Here is a 27,922-nt window from a genome sequence, read left to right on the forward strand (position 1 = left end):
TGCTGGGATTACAGGCTTGAGCCACCGCGCCCGACCCCTTCTGTGTTTCTTAAAAGATGTTCTCCATATAATCATGTTTTATTTCCTGTGTGCTAGAAGGGGAGCCTGGATCTTTGCCATTTCTTGAACAGTTAATTAGCAAGCTGCTTACCCGCAGTGATCTGCAAGTTCATTGATACCACACCCTGACCTCCTGAAGGATTGTCGTGGTGGCAGCAGGCCAAGACTCCACAGATTTGGATTATGAGTTAAGAAAACAGCATATTCCTGAGCGGGACTAGATGTCTTTTTGCTTTCTAATATAAAGTCCGTCTCAATCCAGATCATTTGAACTCAAACTACAGAGATTAGTGTAACTGTCTCGATTGAGAAGTTTTCTTTACACATCTCTGTAACAAGGTCTTTCTGTATGTGGTTGCCCCTGGGAGAAGTGATGTGCAGAAGAGACTACCAGGAAGAACATGCCAGAATGATTGTTTTTATTTAAAATCTACCATCCATTAACTTAAAATTTAAGCTTCCACCAACATTTGGCAATGTGATATGCTTCTAACAGTGTTTTCTCACTGTTAAAGCATTTGTGCATATGATTTAAGATTATAGAGCACACATACTCTGTCATTTACCAGCAATAGTATAAATATTTTACCATAGGGCAGACCTTTCTTCCTAAAGCCGTGAAACATCTTGGACCAAATTTCCCTGGTTATATTATCACATATATTTATCTCCTATTAAAGTTTGTGTTGATTTTAGATAACATTTCCAGTAGTAGAAAGATGCTAATGAAAATATAAACGACAACTTGGGGCCCAATAACACGATGAGGTGCTTCAGCTGTTGAACACAGTGAAGTAATTGCTGAGCTAGTTATGTCCCTTGTGATTTTACCTGTATCATTTGAATCTTTCTAAATACGTTACATACCCCAAATTGGCCCCGATGTGTCTACTTGGTTTCAGCGGCCTTAGCCTAGGTGCACGGTACCCTTTCATTTGTGAGATTAGGAGTACCACAAATCTAAAACCTAAGAATAAAGGGTGAGGTTAAAGCAGGTGACTCTGACTACATCGTTTTGGGTAACATGTAATCTTCATTACTACTGTCATATGTATAGGTTTCTAAAATGTGTTGAAATCAGTCACTGATGTTGGACTGTAAGAGTTCAGGTGGATTCATCTGTCGTCACTGTGGGCTCCTGTGGGTGTGGCTGGCTTGAGTCTGTTTAGATGGCTTCCAAGCCCTTTCCGTTGATTTTGTCCATTTTCACTACAGCCCCCATGTGAGTTGCTAAGGACCAAAAAAGCATGAACTGCCCTAGAGATTTAAATTCTAGTATTTGTTTACTTGCCAGGCACTAATGGAAAAAATCATAACCCTAAAATGAAAATTCAGTAAATAGATCAAATAGCTTTTTTTTTTTTCTGCTGTGAATTCAGCTGGCATCTGGATATTTGAATAGCCCAGTTAAAAATCCAACGATCTTGGCAACCTCATTGCTACATTTTAGTGTTTAAAGTACAGCGGTATTAGAGATAAAAACCAAACGCACCTTATCTAACATCCCCCAAACCCATCAATTCTAGTTAGAAAGTCTTCAAGACTCCCATCTAAAGCTTTGATTTGTCATAAATAGGAATAACTAAGTTTGTGCATTTATGAATATAATTTTCAACAGTTTTTAAGGACTCTGCAAAGCATAACATTGGTTATTTGATAATTGCATTAAACATGTTTTTGAGACAGGGTCTTGCTGTGTCTCCCAGGCGGGAGTGCAGCTGTGTTGCCTCCGCTCACTGCAGCCTCCACCTTCCCGGCTCAAGCCATCCTCTCGCCTCGGGCTTCAAAGTGCTGGAACTCCACGCGTGAGCCCTGCGCCCAGTCAGCTTGGTAATTTCAATCGCAAAACTACCCTCCTACAGAATGCTTGTTTCTACGTTGGTATCAGTTTCCAAGTAGAAGTAACCATTGATCAACTCGATAAACTTGGTGGTTTCATGTCATCTGCGAGGCCCGGTAGGAGGCGTGGAGCCCTGCGGTGCGGTGCTCGTGTGCGTGCGTTTTAAAGCGTGTTGGAAACGCCCGTAACTGCAGCGACGGCCACGCGGCCTTGGTCGCGGCCAGAGGAGGAGACCGGCCAGGACTGCGCGGTAGCCGGACGGCGGGTGAGGCTTCTTTCAACAGGGCGAGTTTCAGTGGGAAATGCGGGATGCTTCTGAAGTTTCCACAGAATATGGTTTCTAAAATTACGGGTTTCGCATCTTTGGCACTTGCGGGGGCGCCCATCTTTGACCGCTATCGAGGTGGAGGCGGGATGGGGCGGGGGAAGCAGTTTTCCATAAGGCCCACCCCCTCGGGAACCTGTCAGTTTGCCGTTGCCATGGCAACGCCCGGAAGTCACCGCCCCTTTCCATGGCAACAACCTGACGACCTGAAAGTTACCACCCTTATTCTAGAAATAGCTGCATAATCTTCGCTTAATTTGCATATCAGTAACTGCGTATAAACAGGAGCGCAGCCCCGCCCCGCCCCCAGCTGCTCCCCTGGGCGCACTTGCCTGAGGGGTTGCCGTGGTCGCTCCCGCGCCTCAGTGGGCCTCGAAGCCGCGGCCCAGCAGCAGCGGGGAAGAAACCCTGCGGAGAAGAGCCGTGGGCCCTCCGAGGCTAAGCCGTAGTTTGGGGCTGACCTGCCCTGCATCATCCTGGGTCCCGCACAGGAGGCGAATCAGGCTGCGTCTCCTCCGGGCGAGCACCTGTGGCCCCAGGCCAAAGGGCGTTTCTTAGCTCGCGGGGCCCTCGCTGGGAGAGGCAGGTTAGGCTCTGGGCTCCGTTCCCGGCACCTGCTGCCTCCGGGCGGAGACGAAGATGCTGTAGAATGTTTAATTGTATGATAACGACCCTCGTGAGAAAGGAAAGGGAACGCTGCGGAGGAAGCTCCGCACACCCGAGAGGCCGAGCCGCGCCGGCGCTGCCCTCACCTGGGGGTGACACGTGGCTGTGATTTCCGCAGGTGTCAGGAACCACGCAGTGATTCAACTCGTATTTGGCCTTCACTTTCTCCAACAGTGTTCTTCAGTCTGGGAAGGGGAGAAATTCTGTGGAAGAAAAAGTCAAAGGTAAGGAGAGCTAAAAAATGAGATCATTTCAAAGTGGATGCAGCCCTGAAGCCCAGATGAATTTCAGGCTCCAGCTTGAAAGCCGCTGCAGATGTGATTGCAGAATCACCCACGGCGGCCCCGGAGGGGAACTGCTGCTGAAGGAGCTCAGGAAGAGTGGGGACTGAATTTCAGGTAAGAGGCCGCCAGTGGTTCCGGAGCCTTTGGGCTTGAGCCATGCCCTGCGTTCACACGTACTGACATCGCTAAGCCCACCCAAGCCGTGGCAGTGGGAGCCTCTCCCTCCCCCAGCTCAAAGCCTCTGGGCCCCCAGGACAGGGGACAGGACAGGAGACAGCCCCTCCTGGCTCAGGGGTGCCTGGAGCCCGTGATGGCCGCTCTGCCTCCCCTGAGGTGCCAGGTGAGAGCTGAGACTTCTGTGCCGGCCACACCAGCTCCGTTTGTCTCCAGGCGGCGTCGGTCTCGTTCTCGTTCTTTAAACCCTTCTGACTGCAGCACACGTCCCGCCTTTCACTGGATGGAAAGGCTTGTTGCCTTGTGTCTGGGACTTCTTATTCTGTGCTCTTCTTTTGGATATCAAATTTCCTCTCCACTCTTGCTTGTCACTCTGATCTTACTGCCCTCTCCCTCCCTCCCTTTGGAACACTCGAGTCATTCCTGTTTTCAACTAAGAACCAGACACATTCACGTGGAGAAATGAATGATCCCTGGGTGTGGGCAGCAGGCAGTATCAAACCATGCAGTCTTTTAAGGTCCATTCAAACACATACCTCCAAAATGATTTATTGTTCCACATATGCTGGTCCTAAGGTGTTTTAAAATCCTAGGCAAACAGCAGTGTGTGTATGCAAAAGAATGATTGTGCCCAGGAGTCTTGGTAAACAGGTCAGCTAAGAGTCCAAAATATATTTCTAGAGTGCTTACATCCAGAAGTGAGTACTGATTTGCTTTTAATTCGTATTTGGAATGTGTGGGGGGCCAGGAGGACCCAACTATGAAGTATGTATGTGGTGATGAGACTAGGAGTGATTTTGTTGTTTTTTTTAATATTTTACAAATTTTCTAAAATGAATGTGTGTTTAGTCCTTTAAAAATGTAAGTGGTGTCCGGGTTAGTAGTGCTACCAGTTGGAAAAAGTGATTAACCCCATTTACCCGTTAATTTATTGTATATAAAATTGTCATTGTTGAAATTAGATGCTGCTAGATTGTGCAAGTATCAAAGCTTCAAGTTCAAGAAACAAAAAAAGTGGCTTATCTGACTGTTGGTCACTCCAACAGCAAAGTTCTAGGCAATTAATGTTTTTGTTACTTTTGAAACATAGTGCAAGGAATTAACAAAAGTGTGCAGGACGGGGACAGCTCCTCCCTCACCGGCCTCATAACAATGTTCTTGAAGTCTGCTTTTCTTCCCTACCACCTGAATTTGCTAAGCAGAAAGTACTCCACAGTACTTTGTACTCCACAGTACTTTCTACTCCACAGGAGTGGTTCAGAGGCATTGCTGCCCCTCCATGGCTGCCCTGGCCCCAGCAACCTGAAGGGAGAAGACCACATTGGGGCAGGCAAGGGGCCAGGAGACAGCAAGCATTATTTTTCCTGTGTGTAGACTCATATTTAATAATTGTTGAAGAAAAAAGCCTTAACACCACACGTAGCAAGTTTGAATAGAGTTGTCTGATGACCTGGGTCCCGTGGCTGACCGGTGACCGCCGTTAGCCCTCAGAGATGGGATGCTGAGCCATCATTTCTTTTTCCTCTTTCTTGAAATTAGTTCTGATGCCATCAGTGGCTTGGTCTCTGAGATCCTGCCTAATGCTGGAGATAAAACATAAATGAAATGGAGTTACCCCTCAAAGAGCTCCTAGCTTTGAAGCCACGACCCTGTGCTCTGTCAATGTGCAGGAGCAAGGGGACGGCGGACATTACAGGACGAGCAGAGAATGCTTCACAGCGGGAGGCACCACAGCTGACCTCAGGTGTGAAGGGAAGCTGCAGGGGAAGTGCAGAGCACAAGGTACCTTTGAGATGTAGACATGAGAAGCACAGCTCGTTTGAGGACCACGGAAGAGTTTAGTGGCACAGAATTGGACTTCACGGTTAAGTTCAGGAATTGGGATCAGAGTCTGATAAGTTTAAACGTTCTTGAAATAATTCTGGTAAATTAATAAATGTCAGACAGTGCAGCACTACAGGTGCAGAAGCTTCAGAAGTCTTCCTCTTTCTCCTCTCATCCTCTTCCTTCCCCCTTAGCCCTAAACTGAGGCAGAGCGAAGAGGGCTCCAGCTGGCAGAGGGAAGGACTCTGGTGCTTGGAGTTGGCTGTGGAGCCAAGCAGGGTGAGAAAGGGCCCAGGGGAGATGAGAATGGCCCCTCTCAGTGTAAGTGGGGCTGGGAGGTTGAGAGATACCTCTGAAGGGGCATTGAGCCTGGAGATGGGGAAGGGCACCTGCATGGGGAAGAGGGTGGCCGTGGTGGTGATGGGAGGTTACTGGTTACGGTCAGCACATAAGTATATTAAGGATAATGGGAGCAGGTTTCTTACAAATAAGGAAAGGAACAATCGCGATATAAATGTATGTGTGCACGTGTGTGTGTGTGTGTGTGTGTGTGTGTGAGAGAGAGAGAGAGAGAGAGTGAGAGAGAGATCATCTCCAAGACTACCTTCAGGTTTAGTGAGTTTCACAGGCCTCAGAAGTCATTTTACTCATGACTATGGTGTTCGTAAGGGGAAATGGCTCAAGGCAAAGGCTGCAGGAAGCCCGTGTGAGTTGTGAGCATCCTCTCCCAGGGCAGTCACGTGGGATGCCCCTAACTCCGCCAGCAGTGAGCTGTGATGATGTGTGAGGTGTTGTCTACCAGGATGCTTGTCTGAGCCTGAGTTCCCATGTGTTGTTTGGGGGATTGGTCCCATAGGCACAGGGGAGGCTACAGAACCCTTGAAGAAAGTCAGGGGTTCATTGTAAGTCACATGATTTATATGAATTGTCCAGACAGAAGGGTGCAGGTGACTCAAGTTTCTAAGTGTACAAAACACTCATGCTATAGTGTCCAACTTTTTTGGCTTCTCTGGGCCACAATGGAAGAATTGTCTTGGGCTACACAAAAAATACAGTAACACTAATAATAGCTGATAAGCTAAAAAAAAAAGCCTATGCATAATTTTCATGATGATCTTATTAAAAAGTAGGGGAAGGACATGAATAGACATTTTTCAAAAAAAGACATGCATATGGCCAACAGGTATATGTAAAAATGCTCAACATCACTAATCATCAGAGAAATGCAAATTAAAACCACAACAAAATATCTCATCCTACCCTAATCAGAATGGCTGTTATTTAAAAAGTCAAAAACCAGATGTTGGTGAGGATGTGGAGAAAGGGAATTCTTATACACTGTTCGTGGGAATGTAAATTAGTACAACCTCTATGGAAAACTGGAGATTTCTCAAAGAACTAAAAATAGAACTACCGTTTGATCCAACAGTGTTCCTACTGTGTATCTACCTGCAGGAAAAGAAATCAATATATCAAAAATGTATACACTCATATGTTTAACGAAGTACTATTCACAATAGCAAAGACAGGAACATGAGCCTGAGGGTCTGTCAGTGGATGACTGGATACAGAAAACGTGGTTTGCTTCGGAGAATACTGTTCAGCCATAACAAGTAATGTTGTCTGTAGTGACATCGTGGATGGACTGGAGGTCACTATCTCAGATGAACAGGTCAGACCCCAAAAGACAGATACCATGTGTTCTCTCTCATAAGTGGTAGCTAAAAAATGTGTGCACATGGATGTGAGGAGTGGAATGACAGCTCTTGGGGACTTGGAAGGGTGAGAGGTTAGGGGTGGTGGGTGATGAGAATTTAAGGAGTACAATATTATTTGGGTGACGATATCCCAAAAGCCCTGACTTGACCAGCACATGGTGTATGCATTTATCCAATTATGCACAGCTGTCCTGTTAGTGTATGCACACTGAATAGGGTACCAGAAACTATACTTGTATCCCACGATTTATACAAATAAAAAATGGTTACTTGTAAGGATGACTTTGAGATTTCTGCTTAGATTATTATTACAGTAGCATTCATCTAAGATAAGTATTCACCAAAATGCTTTCAAATACAAAAATCCTGATTCCAAGAAAGTGAAGAAACAGGATGCTCAGAGAAAGGATTGCCTGTTTCCCACTGATTGTCTTTCTATCGATCAGTGGTCCTGAGCAGGGAATATTCTCTTTAGTATTTTCAGCAGCAACTTGAGTGACCCTTTACATATAAGGAGACTTTTAATTCTAATTTTTGACAGAGAAATGAAGTCACTTGCACTGAATGACAATCTGCCTATTGCTGGCTAGAGCAGATGGTGAAGGTACATTCCAGAATAAATCCAAGGTGGTGAACGGTGTCTTTCCTTAGCTAGAATTGTGTGGATAAACATTGCATTTTTGGTTTTTTATTTTTTTTTTTGAGACAGGGTCTCACTTTGTTGCCCAGGCTGGAGTGCAGTGGTGTCGTCACAGCTCACTGCAGCCTTGACCTCCTAGTATCAAGTGATCTTCCCACCTCAGCCACCTGAGTAGCTGTGATTACTTTTTTTCTTTTAGGCAAAGAGAATACACTTGGCTAATTACAAAAAAAAAAAATTGTAGAGACAAGGTCTGTGTTGTCCAGGCTGGTCTTGAATCCTTGAGTTCAAGAAATCCTCCCACCTTGGCCTCCCAAAGTGATAGGATTACAGGCATGAGCCCCTGCACCCAGCCTGCAGTTCTGAAAACAGAAGGGGTGAGAAAGACATCAAACAGTTGTGAAGTATGGCTCTGGAAATTATTTATGTGACACTAGAAATATCAGTCAGCCTTCATTTTCTCATCTGAAAACTAATGGTAAATGATAAAAATTTACAATATCCTCTTTCTGGCTGTTTTTCTTCTCATTTATTGATAAACAAATTAGGCTGTTTGTTGCCTGTTTCTGAAGCAGGAGCTCAGAGGAAACATTGTTCCACTCATCCACAGTAAGTAGGGTCATTAGTAACTGAACATCAGGGAAAATACGACAAGCCTCTGAATAAAGCACTTAGGTTGGCGTGGGAAACAAAACGCAAAACCGTCGTGGCAAGCAGGGGACGTGAAGTGGGGTTTGTTGCGTGGAAGTAGATTTGGGACTCTGGTACCCTCATCAGTGTCTGTGGTGCTTCTGCGGCGGCCTGGTTCTGAGGACCTGAAGTGGGGATCTGCAGCCCAGTAACTGAAAGTAGATGTGGGGCTCAGATCCCATTATCCATGTGTGGGGTGCCCTCTGCAGTCTGGTTCTGTGCAGTTCTCTTTTCATGACTGGTAGTCTCTGTGGCCCAGTTCTGTGACTGATGGTGGTTTTCCATCTCTGATTCGCTCATCTGTGCGTGCTGGTCTTTGGAGTCTGGTTAATTGGAAATTGGTTTTGGATATTATCCTTATTCATGTGTGGTGCTCCCTATGGTCTGGCTTTGTGGCAGATTTTGGATGCTGTTCCTATCGTACATCTGGAATTATGCAGCCTCATCATACGAGGTATGTTTGGCCCTGTGCCCCTCTTACGCTACCGTCTTTTCATGAGAAAGGAGGTTTCATATTCTGATCCTCTCATCTATACGTTTGGGTCCCTGCAGTCTGACCTCAGGTGGGTTTCACATAGGGCGTGTAATTTGGCTCTAAGGTGGTAAGACACACTTTTCTGTCATCACGTCCATGTTGCTTAACAGCTCACATGACAGTCTACCGGAAGTGCAATTCTTCTAAAAGAGCTTTTGCCTGGCACTTTGTTTTGGGAGCAAGGGGACTCAAATCAAGAAGTAATGTGTTTATCTTCAAAGCTCACTGGGAAAGCAAACTTGGAAAATGGCACTCATCTTTTGTGTTGCAAGAAGAATGTTGAATCATTTTGTTTGGTTTTTATTACCGTTCTAGAGGTTATGTCTCTCCTTGGGAACGTGTCTCAGTTTTGAAAACATCCTCAATACTTTCAAGTTCTTTTCTTCCCATGAGGATAAAGGAGAATAAAGCACAAGATAATTGAGGAAAGGTAAGAGGGAAAAAAGAACTTGCATATTGATTTGGAGTGTCTTCAGGAATAAACAGGAGATGTTTAAGGCAGAAAGTAGAGAGTTAAGACGACTAGGTGTATAGATGTGGCACCAGAATGGTGGTGGTGGGAGATAATTCAAAAAATGGTATTTGTGCATTTAGGAAATACTTTTGCAGGTTACCTGATGTTAAATTACAATATTGATACTGGCACATAACATCCTAGAGGGAAATCTATGTGCTTGTTGGATAGGGTCTTGGTCATCAAGTCCAAGCTTATAGGCAAGTCCTGTAAGCTTGGGGAATTAGCCAATAATTCTCAAATGTGATTCCTGCACCAGTACTGTCGGCATCTCCTGGGAACTTGCTAGAAATAAAAATTCTCAAGCCCCATCCAAGATCCTTAAATCAGACCCTCTGGGGGTAATTCAGGCACTCTTTTTTGTCTCTTTGAGACTGAGTTTGCTCTGTCACCCAGGCTGGAGTATAGTGGTGTGTTCTTGGCTCACTGCAACCTCTGCTTCCCTAGTTCAAGCGATTCTCCTGTCTCAGTCTCCAGAGTAGTTGGGATTACAGGCACATGTCACTGCACCTGGCTGGTGTTTTTTTTTTTTTTTTTCCATCTTCAGTAGAGCCAGTGTTTCACCATCTTGGTCAGGCTGGTCTTGAACTCCTGACTTCAGGCGATCTGCCCGCCTTGGCCTCCCAAAGTGCTGGGACAACAAGCATGAGTTACTGTGCCCGGCCAGTAGGCACTCTAAACAAGCTGTTTGAGGGGACGAGGGTTCACCCTCTGATCTGTTTGAAACAGGAAGTCCCTGAGCTCACACTGAGCAGCTTACCTTTCCAGAAAAGAGCAAGTTGGAAATCAGCTAAGTAGGTTCATACTTTCAGTAGGATGGTATACGTAGTATTTTAGTGCTTTTGGGAACTGTCCATTAGTACAGCCTTACACCTTTTTTTTTTTTTGAGACGGAGTCTTGCTCTGTCGCCGGGCTGGAGTGCAGTGGCACAATCTCAGCTCACTGCAACCTCCGTCTCCTGGGTTCAAGCGATTCTTCTGCCTCAGCCTCCCGAGTAGCTGGGACCACAGGTGTGCACCACCACACCTGGCTAATTTTTGTATTTTTAGTAGAGACGGGGTTTCACCATGTTGGCCAGGATGGTCTCGATCTCTTGACCTCGTGATCTGCCCACCTCGGCCTCCCAAAGTGCTGGGATTACAGGCGTGAGCCACCGCACCCAGCCAGCCTTACACCTTTTTAATAAACTATTCAGACCAGGTGAGTTTTAGTGCTGCCATAAAAAACTTCATACTAGTGCCAGCTTTTAAAATGCAAGGATCAAAAGTTGACCCTACCACACTTGGTTCATACTTGCATCCTTTGAAAACATTCCACAGAAGTACAGGTAATTTACATGGCCTTCTGTTGGAAAATTTAGATTTTGGCTAAAATGGATTTTATAAAACAATCATGGCATTTTCTGAATACTTTTTCACCTTGCCATAAAACTCCCACTCCCTGCGATCATTTCATTTGAAACCATAAAATATTAAATACCCTCACCAAATTGCGAATAAATTCACAGTATCACTGCATGTTCTGGGGTTTATGAAGTGGATTATCGGGTCAGGGAAACCCAGCCCTGAGGCCACACCTGGCCAGCAGCCAGGTGCACATGTGGCCTCTGCTCACACTTAAGCCTTGCATCTCATCCTGCACCATGTGTCTCTGAAACTGGTCATTAGTTTTGGAGGGTGTACCCAGCGCTGGCACTTGACCTCTGCCCCATCAGCTCCAGCTCATCAGACTGGGGGGGTCAACTGTCCAGCTAGCGGTTTCCTCACCTCTGAACTGGAAAGGCTGCCCACAGTCCAGAGTTGCTGTTTGGACTCAGCAGGTGGCGAGTACTTGTGGCACCCTAGTGGGGTGCCTGCGCTGCTTCCAGGGTGCTGATGCCCCATGAAATCTCATCTGTAATTTGCTGAGTAATCGCATTTGTCATTGCAATTTGAATCTTGGTGTGAGAACAACAGTGTTAATGAAAACTTTGCCAACCAGGGCATATTTAGGAAGTACTGTATAAATATTCAGAAAAGCTTTTTCAAAAGGACTAGGGTTCTGGACTGCCATCTGTCTGTCTGAGCTTGGGCCCATTTTCTCATCATCTACTTGCCTCAGAGAAGGCGTGCAGATTCAGTGAAAAAAGATGGCACATGATAGGCACTTGATAAATCTGCCATTCTCTTTTTGAGAGATTACTTTATCTCTGGTATTCTCTTCCACTTAGAACACAACTGAACTATATCATTAATGCATTTTGTTTACTCAAAAGTCAAAAAAGTTTTTATTCTCTGATATATAAAACCAAGGAAATTTTAATACATGATATGACAGTTTTGTTTAAAAGGAAAAAGTGTCAGAAGTACAGTCCTCTGTAGAAAAATACACTCAAGCAGCTGTTCCAAGCAGTTTGTAATTTCTAAAATTATGAATAGCACACAATTCTCAGAGAAAGCCTTATTTCTTTAAAAAAAATTCACATTTGCTTAAAAACTTAAAATGTGATAAGAAATATAACTTTCCTTCTTGAAAGCAGACCTGGTTATATAACAGACATTCAGTAATCCGCAATAACTTAGTAAAAGAACATTTCCTTTGTGAGAGTAACAGCTTTAGTTTTAGTTCCACGAAAACCGCTCCTGACTGCTGGGGCACCGAACAACATGCCTTTCCAGCTCGTCAGAGAGCAAGTCTGGCGGGATGTGGATCCTCACTGGAGAGGTCACCGGGAGGCATCTTTGGTCTTCTCTGTACTTAAGAACAAGGGGCCAGCAATCCATTGCATACAAATAACATCAAACACAGGTGCGGGAATTCACAAGTCCTCAGCAACAGCTATTTCTTACAAATAAATAGCATTCAAGAAGAAAATAATTTGCTTTTCACTTAATAATCAGAAACAATGAAAATGCTGAGATGCAGTTTTCCCTGTTAGCAGCCCCATGTTCACGAAGTCAGGACAGTTCCGCCACTGACCAGCAGGTGGTGCTAGGCCACAAGGAGAAGCAGCAGGATGTGCGTGGCTCTGACAACCTCGAAAAATATTTTTACCTTTATCTGTATGAAAGATTTGGTCAAAGTTCTCAAAGTGTGAATGTAACATTCCATTCCCAACATTGTATCCAAGCAAAACACATTATATAAAATTTAATTTCATCAAATATGAACTTTTCAAATTACTAAATGTATAAATGTTGCTGGAAGAACAGAGTGAGAATGAATTTAGTATTGGTTAAAAATCACTGAGTTCCACATGGCTTATTATAGTTCAAAATAAGAACTGCCAGTGACCATGTAATCTAGAAATGAAAATTAGCATTTATTAATTGTGACTTACAAAAAACAATGTCTGTTTCAAAAACAAAGATGAGAACTCAACATGTAAATGACTGCACTGATAAAGCCCTTGCTGGAGGTGTGTGATGCTTACCCTTCATTTCTGATGAAAACATGTCAGAAATTGCCCTCAGAGTCAGTCAACCCACAGAAAAAGACTGGTTGTCATCTCAGAGGCGACAGAGGCTTTGATCCCGAATGGGACTGCTGGGCCCTGCCTTCCAGTCCAGCAGAGCCACTGCTTCCCATCATGGATTCCCCCTTGAGGCTGAATGGGTCACCTGTGTGAGTCACAAAAACAGCCCCTGGCCAGGTGTGGTGGCTCACACCTGTAATCCTAGCACTTTGGGAGACCAAGGTGGGTGGATCACCTTAAGTCAGGAGTTGGAGACGAGCCTGGCCAACATGGTGAAACACCATCTCTACTAAAAATACAAAAATTAGCTGGGTTTGGTGGCACGTGTCTGTAGTCCCAGCTCCTCCGGAGGCTGAGGCAGGAGAATCGCTTGAACCCGGGAGGTGGAGGTTGCAGTGAGTTGAGATTGCGCCACTGCACTCCAGTCTGGACAGAGCAAGACTTTGTGTCTCAAAACAAAACAAAAAACAGCCCTGGGGATAATATCACAGCTGTGGGAGATCTCCTGCCCCAGCTGAATTATGACTATGAACAGTATGAAAATCTGGAATTCATCTCCCTGGTTGTACCTGTGACAGGTTTGGGTGCATTCATTCATTTTTTTTCTCTTGAGACAGAGTCTTGCTCTCATTCCACCCAGGCTGGAGTGCAGTGGCACAATCTCAGCTGCAACCTCTGCCTCCTGACTAGCTGGGGTTTACAGGCGTCCGCCACCATACCTGGCTCATTTTTGTCCTTTTAGTAGAGGCGGGGTTACCAGCAAGTCAGAGCAGAAAGCATAGTGAGAATGCTGAGGCATATTTTGCATGGGCGAAGTTAAAAATGTGAATTTGATACTTTTAAAAACTAATTTTAAAGCTTCATTTTAAAAACAAAGTATTTTTGTAATATTTAAAAAAGCATTTTTTGCATTTGGTCAGATCTTTCCTATCGCTTTGCAAAGGCGCCAGGACCTGCACTCGGGCCTGGTACAGAGTGTGTCTGCAGGTGTTCATTTTAAGTTCTGTGGAGAAGTTCTATAAAAATAGGCAGTATTTGTGTTTTCTATCCAGAAGTGGAAATAAAGAGCAGGGTTTTTGTGGTCACAAAAACAAAATAGTAGGGGATGCAGTCTGCAGGTCCTGTCCCTGTCCTTACCCGGGAAGCGGAGCTACGATTTGGGGGTCTCTCCGGAGTCTAGAGCGTGACTGCGGGCCCATGCTCCTCCACGCCGCCTGGCGGCAGTGCCAGGCTGTGACGCGGGTCGGCCCGCAGGGAGCTGAGCAGCCGCTGGAGGCTGCCATCCAGGGCCAGGTCCCGCTGCAACCGCTGTGCCAGGCCCGCGCCATTGACCCGGGAGAGGCTGCCTGCAGGCGCGCCTGGGGTCTGGGGGGACCGCGCAGGCTCCAGCATGCCCTCGATGACCACGTCGTTGTCCTCGTCGCTCTCTGCCTCGTCGGGGTGGAAGTTCTGCAGGATGCGTGGGGTAGGGGGACCCCCTAGGCCTGCGATGCTGTCCGAGGGCGGCCCCGAGCTGCCCAGGGCGCGGCCGCCACGCACCACATTGTTGCGCTGGTTGGCGGGCTTGACGGTGACGATGAGGTTGTGGCTGTTGGCGATCATCATGTCCGTGACCTGGTCCAGCGTCTTCCCGGCCACCTCAATGCCGTTCACCTCCAGGACCTCGTCATTCACGGCCAGCAGCCCAGTGCTCTCCGCCAGGCCCCCGGGTACCATGCGTGAGATGAAGATGCCCGGCACCTTCTCCAGCCCATGCGGGGTCACGCGCACGCTGGCACCATCGCGGATGTAGAAACCTAGTGGCTTCTCACAGCCGTGCCGGTGCAGCCGCACTCGCCGGTGCGTCTCGGGGACCAGGTCCACGTCGATGATGGACGACACGGGGCGGAAGTCGCGCGGGAGGCCAATGTCCAGGTGTGCGCGCCGCCGGGGTCCCTCGTCTCGCAGCGCGCCCAGTGCCCGCCTCCGCCTGCAGAGTGAGCCTGCGCCAAGGCTGCCACGCTCGGCCTCCTCTGTGGGAGAGGGGACAGTTAGAGGGGACACACAACCCAGCCCCGCCTGAGCCCTCTGCAATCATATACCTGGCACTGCTGTTCCATCCACGTGACACGTAAACACCCCAGGTGCATGGGAGTGTTCCAGACCCACAGGCTGAGCTGAAACCAGGCAAGCTCAAGTGCAATCCCCTAAAATTGACTCTCTAGCACTCTCCAAACTGCTCCACAGGCACCAAACCAAAGGACCTACAGGCTAAAAGGTGCTAGCAGGCACGTGCAGCAGAGAGAATCAATGGCAAGTGGAGGGTTTGGGGCATGGTGGACTGGCCACTGCCTCCACCTTCAGGGAGGCAGCAGGCTGGACTGGGGACTTAAGCTTTGCCCATTCACTGGTACAGTCCTTCTCTCAACTGTGAGACAGATTCGTTTAAGGTTAATCACAACTAAGAGAGACCCTTCCTGCTTTCTTCTTTTCTTCCTATGTGCAAGCCCCATACCCTGTCTGCTAGCCAGCATTCTAGGCTCCCTGAAGGTGAAATGCATTTCCATGCATTTTTGGTTAGCAGCTGATGAGAGGAGATGTGCAGAGGACAGCTGCTTCCCTTCTGTGAGGTCCTGCACACACCTGCCAGAGCGTGGCATGACACATTTGTGGCAGTGTGGAAACTTTGCCCTAAAGTCAGGCTACTGCAAAATAAAACGAAAGTCCACTGAATAAGGCAGAAATGTAGGAGCTTAAAGTAAAAATTTTAAGCAGAGACTGGTGGCATTTGGAAACTATGAAGAAGGTATTTTCCTCATCTCAGAAAAAAAAATACTGTTTTATCACTTTTATTTTTATATGAAGCCTCTTTAGTTTTTGACACACAAGGCTCTGTGAGACAGGCATCTTGGGGAGCAGAGGGAAGGGCTTGCTCCAGGAGGGTTGGTCCTGTGGAGTCTGCTGCATCCACAGCGGCTACTCTTGGGGCTGGGGAGGCTCACATCTTTGCTTTGCTAGTGAAAGCCAGGCGGACTGAGTGCCCAGGTAGAAGCAATGTCATAAACAGGCGCTCCTCAGAGCAGAGACCGCCAGGCTCCAGGGGTCAGTCTGGCTTCTGCATCTCAGTGAGCAGGCATTATGACTTGCTTTGGAGATGGGGAATGCTGGTTGACAGTTCTGGAAAGGACTTCAAAGACAAATCACTTCCACCATGGAGGCAACATTCAGGCAGCTTAGAGAGGAAGCCAACTCTCAGGCATCTCATCTCTCAACCCAGCAGAGCCCATGGCCCTAGCGCAGGTTCTGGAACATGCTGCAGGCAGCAGGGTTAATGCCTCCTGGAGCCAGGATGCCCCAGCATGAGGACTGTCTTCCTGGGAGCTGGCATCCCAGCCAGCACTCAACACGTTCTGCTCAATGATGGAACCAATTCACCATCAGTTATCAGCAGAATTTATTACCCACTGACGCAGTAAGGTCTGGAAGGACTTTTCAATTAAGATGACTTTTAAAAACAACACCTGTAAGCCCTGTTTACCCTGATGTGATTATTACGCATTGTATGCCTGTATCAAACTATCTCATGTAACCCATAAATATATATACGTAGTATGTACCCACAAAAATAAAAGTTTTTAAAAATAAAATTACACTTGTGATACTCCTCAGCTGAGATCAGCGGGGCTGAGTGTGCATATGCCTATCGAGTCCTTTCCTGTACACTCACATGAACACACACGGATATGGTTGTCTGTGGTTGTTTTATAGAAACGGGATTGGCCGGGCGCTGTGGCTCACGCCTGTAATCCCAGCACTTTGGGAGGCCGAGGTGGGTGGATCACAAGGTCGGCAGATCGAGACCATCCTGGTCGACATGGTGAAACCCCGTCTCTACTAAAAATACAAAAAATTAGCTGGGCATGGTGGCATGTGCCTGTAATCCCAGCTACTCAGGAGGCTGAGGCAGGAGAATTGCCTGAACCCGGGAGGTGGAGGTTGCGGTGAGCTGAGATCGCGCTATTACAAGAGCCTGGGTAACAAGAGCGAAACTCTGTCTCAAAAAAAAAAAAAAAAAGAGAAACTGGATCTCAGTTCCTGAGATCCCAGCCTCTTGGCACCTCACAGACTGCAAATGCTAAGTTGGTGACTTCAAGGACACAGATGAGTCAATAAAGTCCCTGCCCTGAAGTAGCCATGAAGCTAGTGGGAGAAAGAAATAGACTGAATTTTACATACGGCCACACGGAGAGCCCTGTGAGACTGGATGTGCCCAGGATGATGGGAACAGTGTGGGGGCATCTGGGGAGGCGGCACAGTTACACTGCCCAGGGGTGTGGGGACCAACACCATAAAGGTCAAGAGAAGATGTCAGAGAGTGAGTGGCACAGAGCCCCTCTTCATGTGAAGAAAGGCTGTGCCTGTAGGGTCCATCTGGTCTGGCTGCTGCCGCAGACCGGATTAACCAAGGGCCTGGGACAGAGTGCGTTCTCCCCGGACTAAAAGCTAAACGCAAACGAAGGCATCTGCCTCATGATGTGCTCTTTCCAAACAGGGATGTGGATCCACAGGGCCCAGCTGGACATGTGGCAGCTTCTGAGGCGCAGTGCTCTGCGTGGTTTCCATGACATGGGTTCTTCCCAAGGGGACTCCTTGGATGACAGATCTATACATTTTTAAGAGGGCAACCCCTCTGGCAAACCCTGCAAGAGCACTACGGAGCACGTGGCTCCCCGCATGCTCCTCCTTTGGGATAGGCCCTGTGCTCAGGGCCATTTGGGGTCACCAGCCCTGTCGGACCTGAGGCAGGAATCGGGGCCACCCAAGAAAGGTGAGGCCTAGGGAGGAATGGCCTAGGAGAAGAGACTGAGGTTTTATGCAGGGCAGGTGAGGCCTTAGATGCTGAGGGTAGGGGAGTAAGAAATGGTGCATGTCCATGTGTGAAACAGCCTGGCCTCCTGTTTCACACACAGGCAGAATGTGGCGAGGCTGGGCCCGGGAGAAGTGACACTTAACTGTTCCAAGCATCCTCTTTCTCTCCACCATTGTCTCAGAGAGTTTTTCAGACTCTATTCCACCTCCCTCCACAAGCCACTTAAAGTCCCAATTCACGGCCAGCCCTCCTGGGAACCCCACTGCTGCTCTACATGGTGCCTTCCCTTCCACCAAAGCCATGAACCTGTGTCACAAGAACCTGGCAGCAGCATCTCACTTATCCCCACAGGGCAGCAAGTGCTCTGGTCGCGGTGCACAGTGGACCAGATTCAGGTTCAAGCCCAGAACTGTGGGATACATTGAAGGGCACAGTGGGGACCCTCCTCGTCAGGGGCTTATAAATCACTTAGGTAGACCAGGGTTCCCTGCACCAATAAAAGCAAGTGTGTGGACTTCTGCTTCCCAGAAGTCATGTAGTTCTTCCAATCCCTCTGCAAAGTGCAACAAAAACCTTGGATGTTATATACAAAACAAACGAGATAAGACGCAGGAGAGAACTCACACTAGCTGGGGCCTCAGGACCTGAGAAGCAAATGGCAGCAGCTCCCTGAGTTTTAGCCTCGTCATCCCAGACTTTGGAACCGAAGGCACCAGCAACCTGGACACACTAACGGGCACGTACCGAATAGCCCCAACACAAATCTGCCTGCTCTGTCTATACAAAGACCAGAGAGAGGCACCCTAAAAGCATGGAACACAGGTGGACAATAACTGCCCTGCCTGCTGCACCCCACACACAGCCTGGACCCTCACCTCCTTGAGGCTGGAATGGGCGCCCAACAGCCCCTGACCTTGGCTTTGGTGCTACGGAGACTAAGCAGGGAGTGAGGACCTGGACTTTTGTCTTTTTTCCATGGGCCCCACAGTCCTGAGGGGCTTCTCCTGTCTCAAAACACTCAGGGGCCATCCTAACACTCCTTCCTCCCAGCCAAGTCCCAGCTACTGCAAATCCCTTCGCTGCACTCCAGACCCTCCAAACCTGGAGGGGTGTTGTCTAACCAGCTTTTAACTTTCATGGTTGGGTGTCTTCTGCTGGGTCCACACTACCCTTCACCTCACATCTGAATGTTGTGTCCACAGTAAGAGGATGAAACTACTGGGTAGTGGGCCTTCAAGGACTTGAGCAGAGGGGAGCCTTGTTTACCCACCAAATGATAATGTAAAATATAATTCTAGCCAACCACAAATTAAACATTTCAAAGATATGTCTTTGCCTCTAAATAGTAAAGTTTTTTTTTAAACAAAACATGGTGTTGAATTGTTAACCTCCAGGAATTTGCCAGAAAACATTATAATTTGACATTTTTGCTGGGCGTGGTGGCTCACACCCATAATCCCAGCACTTTGGGAGGCTGAGGCAGGTGGATCACCTGAGGTCAGGAGTTCAAAACCAGCCTGACCAACATGGTGAAACCCATCTCTACTAAAAATACTACAATTAGCTGGGCGTTGTGGCATCTGCCTGAAGTGCCAGCTACTAGGGAGACTGAGGCAGAAGAATTGCTCGAATCCGGGAGGCAGAGGTTGCAGTGAGCTGAGATCGTGCCATTGCAGTCCAGCCTGGGCGACAAGAGCAAAACTCTGTCTCAAAAAAAAAAAAAAAAAAAAGATCATTTCCACTGATTCCCTAACAAAGCTACCACTTTGTCACCATCTGGACCTGCAAACAAATGTCGTGACTGTTCCCTTGTATTTTTCTTTCTGAGATGAAGGCAGGCATGTCAGCGGCACACAGCCTCAGCTCATGGACACCATATGGTCAGGTTGGCACCTACACAGCACACCACCCCAATCATAGTGGCGACTTTTTTTCTTTTTTGAGTAGTATTTTAAATGTTCAGGTAAATGTCCCCTGTAGAGAGCTTCAGACAAGGAGGGGAGGTGCGTGCACCTTTCATCCTGTCCTGGCTCCTTACATCCTGAGAGCGAGACAGCCCACAGGGCACTCACCCCACACTTCCACCTTCCCAGGGAATTTCAGGGGAGTGCACTGGCCCTCCCTGCAGACCAGGGAGGTGTGATCCTCCCCCTACCGTAAGGGGGCTGTTCTCACAGAAGTCCCTTCAGATTCCCTTCTCCACACCACGGCCACCTCTTTGTTTAGGTGCCCCACAAATGCAAACACTTGAGGAGGACCCAACAAACTGGAGCCCCCTTTGATCTTGGTCGTGCTGGCCAGACCCTAACATCCCATGCTGACCCCTCTGGCCTTGGCCCTGTGCTCCAAGGGAGTTTCAGTGAATGTACAGGTGTAGGGCTCAATGTGTCACCATATGGGATAATTACCGCTTTTCAGTGCAAGACACTAATCGGTCAAAACAGTGAAAGTCAATAATTACAAGTGACTCCCACTGGGCCTCATGGGCCACACTGCCACTGCGGGTCCTCTGTGTGGTTCTCGCCTGAGAGCATCATGGACGTGTGTGCAGGATAACACACAGGCAGTTCTCAGGACAGGGCACAGCTCTTCATGCAGCAGCTCACTCAGGGCAGCAAGCTTGGAGTAGGTACTCCTGGGGACACAGGCTCAGGGGGTTCAGGGGCCTGGAATGGCCTGGAGAGGGAGGGTCTTGTGTGGAACACCCATGACAGGTGAGGCAGCAGCAATGCTTCACCATGTTTCCAGACAGACTTGGGGTCCTGGGAGGAGGCGCTACAGAGGGTGGAGCTGGGGTTATAAGATGTGCCCAGGCCTGTCCTCATTCCCTCCCGCAGTGTCTCTGATGCTGTGAGCCACGTAGGGAGATGATGACAAGCACGGGAACATGGCCCAGGATGAACGTGCAGGGAATTTTCGAGCAGCAGGGAAATGTGTCCCCTCACGGTGCAGCACCACTCAGCAGCAGGCATGCAGACCACCCTGTGCAAAGGCAGGTTCTGAACCCCTGGGCCTTTGTTGTAGCTGGAGGACACTCGGGTGAGGTCGATGCTGTGGGTTGATAAACTAATTCTGAATAACAGGAGGCTAATGAGGTAAGGAATGTCTGCCACTGTCAAATGGCTGTGTAAGCTGAAAGATGAACACATCTGTAGGCAGGGGGCAGAGGAGCAAGCGGCGCAGTGGAGGAAACCGGCCGACACCCCGCAATGAGGAGGGCCAGCAAGTGTAAGCAAGCGACTCTGGTCCCTCCTGAACTCTTGAAGAGATGGGCTGGCCATGGGCTGTACCCTGAACCTCCTTCCCAGCATCCAAGGGCCCAGAGTGTCTTTGGCTCCAACCACCCTGACTGCTTCCAGTGAGAGCTGCGGCTGGGGTGAGAGAACACCTCACCTCTGCCTGTCTGCAGAGCGAGGATGCAGGAAAGAGAAGCGCTCGGTGTGCAGCTGCTCATACCGCAGCTGACCGCTCACCCTGGCATGGGGGTGAGGTGATTGAATTTCAGACGACAGTCCATTTCTCCATCTCTTTAAATATAAACCATCGCATATGGACTTCATTAGTGAAAAATTTCAAACTTTCTTAGCAATAAAATTTGTTTTAAAGAATACTGCATTTCTAAAATTCCAACTTTGATTTCTAAAATACCTTTTTATAAGAAAAAAATTGTCACTGCTTCTTTTTCAAGAAATATGGTAAATCTGTTATTTTCCACAAAGTAAACAATTTGAGGAGTCACATTTTTAGGCAACTGTACCACCGTCTCCCCATATCCTGTTTTCAGTCAAATTAAATTATATGTGTGTGTGTGTGTATATATATATTTTTGGAGACAGTCTCACTTTGTCACCCAGGCTGGAGTGCAGTGGCACAATCTCTGCTCACTGCAGCCACCACCTACTGGGTTCAAGTGATTCTATGCTTCACCCTCCTGAGTAGCTAGGATTACAGACATGCACCACCACACCTAGCCATCAAGTTAAATTATATTTTCTTCTTCCATTTCTATTTTGAGGTATCCGAAACAAGAGGGGAAATTGAAGTCTGGTCCTATGAAGGTTTCATGGTTATAAATTTTCAAAGTAAAGATTTTCTAGGGAACATTTTCCTACAAACAACCCCTTCTGTCACATAAGGGCTTGACCTGAATTAAAACTATCTTGAATCTCCAGTGAGGAAGGGTAGACCAATGGAACAGAACAGAGGCCTCGGAGGCAACGCCACACATCTACAACCATCTGATCTTTGACAAATCTGACAAAAGCAATGGGGAAAGGATTCCCTGTTTGATAAATGGTGTTGGGAAAACTGGCTAGCCATGTGTAGAAAGCAGAAACTGGACCCCTTCCTGACACCTTACACTAAAATTAACTCCAGATGGATTAAAGACTTAAACATAAGACCTGACACCATAAAAACCCTAGAAGAAAACCTAGGCAAAACCATTCAGGACATAGGAGTAGGCAAGGACTTCATGACTAAAACACCAAAAGCATTGGCAACAAAAGCCAAAATAGACAAATGGGATCTAATTAAGCTCCACAGCTTCTGCACAGCAAAAGAAACAATCATTAGAGTGAACTGGCAACCAACAGAATGGGAAAACATTTTTGCAATCTACCCATCTGACAAAGGGCTAATATCCAGAATCTACAAAGAACTAAAACAGATTTACAAAAACAAAACAAACAAACCCATTCAAAAGTGGGCAAAAGCTATGAACAGACACTTTTCAAAAGAAGACATATATGAGGCCAACAAACATGAAAAAATGCTCATCATCACTGGTCATTAGAGAGATGCAAATGCAAACCACATTAAGATACCATCTCACGACAGTTAGAATGGCGATCATTAAAAAATCAGAAGACAACAGATGCTGGAGAGGATGTGGAGAAAAAGAAAGACTTTTACACTGTTGGTGGGAATGCAAATTAGTTCAACCATTGTGGAAGACAGTGCGGCGATTCCTCAAGGACCTCGAAATAGAAATTCCATTTGACCCAGCAATCCCATTACTGGGTATATATTCAAGGATTATAAATCATTCTATTATAAAGACACATGCACACCTATGTTCACTGTGGCACTGTTTACAACAGCAAAGACCTGGAACCAACCCAAATGTCCATCAATGATAGACTGGACAAGGTAAATGTGGCACATATACATCATGGAATACTATGCAGCCATAAAAAATGATGAGTTTGTGTCCTTTGTAGGGATATAGGTGAATCTGGAAACCATCATTCTCAGCAAACTGACACAAGAACAGAAAATCAAATACCACATGTTCTCACTCATAGGTGGGTGTTGAACAATGAGAACACATGGACATAGGGAGGGGAGCATCACACACTGGGGTCTGTTGAGGGGGACTAGGGGAGGGACAGCAGGGGGTGGGGAGGTTAGGGAGGGATAACATGGGGAGAAATGCCAGATGTAGGTGATGGGGATGGAGGCAACAAACCACATTGCCCTGTATGTACCTGTGCAACAATGCTGCATGTTCTGCACATGTACCCCACAACCAAAGTGCAATAAAATATATAAAAAGTAAATAAATAGAGGTAAATTTTGTAGCTTCATGCAGCCAAAGACCAAAATATCTACCTAAATCAGTTAATAAAGTAAAAAAGAAAAAAAAAAAAAGATGCCACTTCCAAAGGTTTCCAGGATTCTTGTCCTGGATGGAGCCTGTCCAACTCCACTCTGGGGAAGGGAGAGAAACAGGAAAGCATCCCCTTCATGCTCCGGTCACTCAGGAAGGCAGCTCTGCATGCCTGAGGGCTTGCGTGGTGTGCAGGTAAATGACTGGCAGCTCTTGGCCAAAGGCCCCTTTCTGTTTTCCATTAGCCATTCCTGGAGAAGGAGCACAATGTGCATCAAGAGTCCCTCTCAAACTGCCGCAGCATCTCACAGCTACAGATGGAAGGCCCCAGAGAAGCTGGCTTATTGGTGCTACCTTGTGCCCTGCCCTGTGAAATTGCCCAGCCAGGTGTCCAGCAGCTCATCAGAGCTGCTGAGGACACTACTACTACTTGGCACCAATACCCCAGTACAGAATCCCCTTGTCAACCTTGTCCTCTGCCACCCTGGGATCCTAAGCTGCATCAGACAATGAGACATCCAGAACCATCAGAGACCACTGTCCAGGACTCACTGGAGCTCCTGCCCATTTGGACAAGCTGTTTCTAAGTGACTGGGGAGGTGTCAGGCCCTCCAGAGCCTTCCGGGGCACTGCCCCCAGCCCCAGCACCAATGTGGGCAAAGCAGGGGCTGTTTTCTGCTCCCCAAACCCTTTCATTCTATTTCTCCCATGCCTGGTGAACTCATCATGTCCAGTCTCCTGAGTGCTGAAGAAATATGAATGATAGGCAGAGTTTGAGCCCACATTCTCTCTAAGAAAGGGGCCCTCATGGTTCTGGAAGACTCATTTTGGATTCCATATGAGAAAAAAACAAACTTGCATTTGGAGATTATCTGTTCAGCTGCTAGTGTTGTCCTAACTAGCAGTGGGTCAGACCAGCTGGTATACAGCATTACAGAGACCCACGCTGAGGATACTCGGGGCCAGCCACATGGGTGGGTAGTGCTACAAATGAACACAACTGGAGGCTGACAGATGGACGCATGGCCTGTGCCAGTGATGCAGACTTTGTTGTCCCTAACACAGGTGGGAGCTTTCTAGCAGGGAACATGCTCTTGAAAAACACAACCAAGAAAGTCCAGCAGACTCAAGTTATTCCAAACACAAGCATGAAAACATGGGAGGCAGCAGCCGACCAGCTGTTCATTCCAGCCCAGCCAGGGCCTCTGCCCCCAACTCAGGACTGCAGGGGCCTCTGCTAACGAGCTTCATGCTTGTCTTTTTTACAAGAATAAATGGCTAGGGACCAAGCTAGAATGGGCAAATAAATTCAAGTTGGCAGATGGTTCCCTCTGGGAAGAAGTTTTAGCAGATTCATGGAGGTGAGAAAAAATCATATACCTGCAGTTGTCTAAGACTTCCCAATGAAAGGTTGAAAAATTTTAGTTTTAATAGGTAGACTAGCTGAATACTTTTCTCTTTTCAGTTAGCTGGTATAGGAATGTTACAACCAAAAAAATGGCTTACAAGTGACAGTCCAATCTACTCACTGTTCTGTGTCACAAAACATGCTGATGTGGAAAAGAAGCACCTAAAGGCACACGCTTACAGCTTGCTCTCAGACCCTGCAGGAACCCAGAGCACCCCAGCCTTCTGGCCTGAAAGTCCCTACATCAGGGTGGGGAGAGGCAAGGGGCCAGGGGTCCTCTTCCATCTGACTGGGATGAGCACTTGCTTAGGCCCTGACCTGAGAGGAAGGCTCATGCAGGGCTACTGGAGAGGATGGAGGAGGTTCCCATGCAGGGGTGCAGGGAAGGCAGGCAAAGACAACAGTGGGAGCATGAACCCCAGGGCAGGTGAGACCTCCACAGGTGGAAAAGGGGAGTAGGTGCCGGCGCAGCCATCCTCTGAGCCCCAGGCCAGGTGTGGTCCATGGGACACTGCCTTCAGCCACCCACTGGGGCCCACTGGCCTCTCACCCTGAGGCCACAGCAGGGATGAAGCTCATCTAGTCTCTACCACCCAGCCATACCTCTGTTGGGAAGGCCCCCAGGCCCAGGGGGCTCAAGGTGGGATCCCCAGTGGCCTCCAATATCATCTACAAACACATCACGCAGAGTCCTCTATCACACTGGGATGTCTCAGGCAGCGCCCTACGATATGCAGGGATGTAGCGCGGTGCTCTCAGATATCACACGGGTACGTGTCACGCAGCTCCCTCTGACATGTGGGATGTGTCACACGGTCCTCGGACGTCACGTACAGATAGATGCCCCAGGCAACGCCCTCCGACATCGGGATGCGCCACGTGGTGCTCTGGGACATCCTTTTCACAGCCACTCCCAGCCCAGTTCCTGATCTTCCCAAGTCTCCTGGCTCTCAGTGTTCTTGTTGTCAAACCACTCACTTCACTGCTTCTGATTCAACTTTTCATTACCTAAACTAAGAGATAGTCTCTTTCTTTCCCACGCAGGATCAGTTAGTTGGTTTTAACTCACCATGGAGAGAAGTAGTAAGTACTCACTCATCTGCCACACTTGATTTCAAGAGAGGAGCAGCTGTGAGCCACCATGGTCACCTGGCGAACCACCCCGGGCCAAACACCATGGTCTCGCTTACTCATGGGCAAAGTGGCTGCCAGCTTAAAAGGTAAGAAATTAAAATAATAAAGAAAGGAAGGAAGGACGGAGGAAGCCTAGGGGAGAGCACATCTCAGTCTCTCAGTGACGCCATCAGGACGCGCCACGCCAGAGACTTCAGCTGCCAGATCAGCATGGCCTGTCAGGGCCTTGTCTAGTCCCAGCTTGTCCATGGGTGGTTAAGACCAAATTCCCTCCCCATAATTAAACAACATGTAGACACATACAAAAAAATACTGCAGAAGAACTACACTACTGGGTCAAAACACATGCCAGAACAAGACTTCATTTTTAAAAGACAACATAAATGTTAACATTTTAAAAGTCTGCCACGTAAGGTGAAAAACAAAACACGTTGTGTGTTAACAAGAAGTCTCAGAACTCTTTGGTAGTTTTATCTTTTCCTCAAAACGTGAAACCCCACGGCCTGTCTCCTTGTGGCATCTCCACAGGCATGTTCTGCATCCTCAGGGGATTCTTCCGGGCTCACCTGGCCATGATTCCCAGCACAGAACAGCTCAAGACCACCGTCTGCCCCCATCTGCCAGAGCAAATCCATTTCCCACCAAGACCAGGACTGTCGGCTCTCAGTCATGAAGGGCGCCCAGGTTGATGAGGGAGGTGACAGCATGCCAGAGGCCGGGGTCTGAGCGCCACACACCGCGCTGCCGAGGTGGGTTCTGTGCCCTTGCAGTAAAGGACAGCCTCAACCAATGAAAACACCACACATTCAAAGACCTAGTTTCCATCTAAGAAGTGTTTTCTGTAACTTTAAGCAATGTTTTGTTTTCCACAAATATGGGAAAAAGGAACCCTATGGTGCATAATTCTTGACTTACTTTAGGGCCCTGTTTCTGGACACAGTGGACTCGAGTGTAGCCAGGTCCAATCTGTGTACTTGCCTCTGGAATGTTCTGCCAACAACCTTCCTCCAGCAAGAGGCTGTCAGCAAGGAGAGGAGGATACTCCTGACCCTGACCCAGGAAGACAGACAGTAACGGAATGAGCAGAATTGAGTTTAAATTTTCATTAGAAGTATTAAGAAACACTGCATGTTGGTCCTGGTTCTCTATTATTTCTCTCTATTAAAAATACCACCCCAAGTAATCTATACTCACTACAGAAAAACTGGAAGTAAAAATAATTCAAAAATCCTCAAAGCCATAACTCACTCCTAGGTTACTGCAGTCAACATTTGCTGTGTCTTCCCCAGCAAGCTTGGATCACCTCAGGAAAGAAGACTTGGCCATGCCCACTGCCCTCCCTCCAAGCCTTCCTCCTGTGGCGTTCCTGGTTGGGCAGTGCTGCCTTTTGGGAGGTCACTCTGGGTGGGGGTTTCCACTCCTGGGAATTTTCTGCAACAAAAACCTTCCCCCAGTTCACGTGGGGCCAGCAGGGAGCGCCACAACAGTCCAGCAACAGACACCCGGTTGCTGACATCACTGGCCCATGCTCATTCCCTGCGCATTTTGTTTAAAAAGATTTGAAAGAAAATTTATATAACATAAAATTAACCATTTTAACCATCATAAAGTGTGCAACTCAGTAGTTTTAGTATATTCACAATATAGTGGAACCAACCATCACCACTAATGACAGAACATTTCCATTATCCTAAAAAGAAACCCCGTACCTCCCAATGCCTTCCTCTCCCCAGCCTGACACCATTAATCTACTTTCTGTCTAGATGGACTTTCCTGTCCTGGACACTTCAAATACGTGGAATCTTACAACACATGGCTGTGTCTGATTTTCTTTCACTTGGCACCATGTTTTCAAGGTTCATGCACTTTGTATAAGGAACTCAGTATTCCACTGTGTTGGAATACCACATTTATTCAGCCACTGATTAAATTTGGGTTGTTTCTAGTTTTGGGCCATTGTGAACATTTGATATGTGCATTTATGTACACTGTTATGTACATTTGATAAAGGGGGAAGAATGACAGCATGGTTTGGATGTTTAGTCTGGGCTTTGCAGAGCAGCAGAACTAAGTTTTTGTGTGGACATATGTTCTCCTTTCTGCTGGATATATACCTAGGGGTAAGACTGCTGGGTCATATGGTAACTCTATGTCGAACTTTTTGAGGAACTGCCAGACTGTTCTCTACAGCGGTT

General features: G+C 47.5%; 1 protein-coding gene and 2 long non-coding RNA genes across 7 annotated transcripts in view; 1 reads left to right on the forward strand and 2 right to left on the reverse strand.

Annotated features, from left to right (window-relative positions):
- Positions 1–448: 448 nt before the first annotated feature.
- Positions 449–3,563, reverse strand: LOC103787758 (uncharacterized). The gene is made up of 2 exons (XR_001906707.4): positions 2,978–3,563; positions 449–2,867 (listed from the first exon to the last, which is right to left on the reverse strand). It is a non-coding gene; the product is annotated as an uncharacterized LOC103787758 (long non-coding RNA).
- On the forward strand, positions 2,534–27,672 carry LOC103787757 (uncharacterized). Of its 5 annotated transcripts, XR_013525971.1 has the most exons (7): positions 2,534–3,115; positions 3,183–3,289; positions 5,368–5,452; positions 9,072–9,186; positions 25,638–25,813; positions 26,256–26,476; positions 26,648–26,819. It is a non-coding gene; the product is annotated as an uncharacterized LOC103787757 (long non-coding RNA). The 5 variants fall into 5 exon arrangements; XR_013525972.1 differs by lacking the exon at positions 3,183–3,289; XR_013525968.1 differs by lacking the exons at positions 3,183–3,289; positions 9,072–9,186; positions 26,648–26,819 and adding an exon at positions 26,982–27,672.
- PARD6G (par-6 family cell polarity regulator gamma) overlaps positions 11,509–27,922 on the reverse strand; it is a 96,193-nt gene continuing 79,779 nt past the window's right edge. Inside the window, exon 3 of the mRNA XM_002757352.7 lies at positions 11,509–14,737. Coding sequence (XP_002757398.2) covers positions 13,902–14,737 — 836 coding nt within the window. The 3' untranslated portion in view covers positions 11,509–13,901. The remainder of the gene's footprint in view (positions 14,738–27,922) is intronic.

This window comes from Callithrix jacchus, chromosome 13, assembly GCF_049354715.1.
Source record: "Callithrix jacchus isolate 240 chromosome 13, calJac240_pri, whole genome shotgun sequence".
NCBI lineage: Eukaryota > Metazoa > Chordata > Mammalia > Primates > Cebidae > Callithrix > Callithrix jacchus.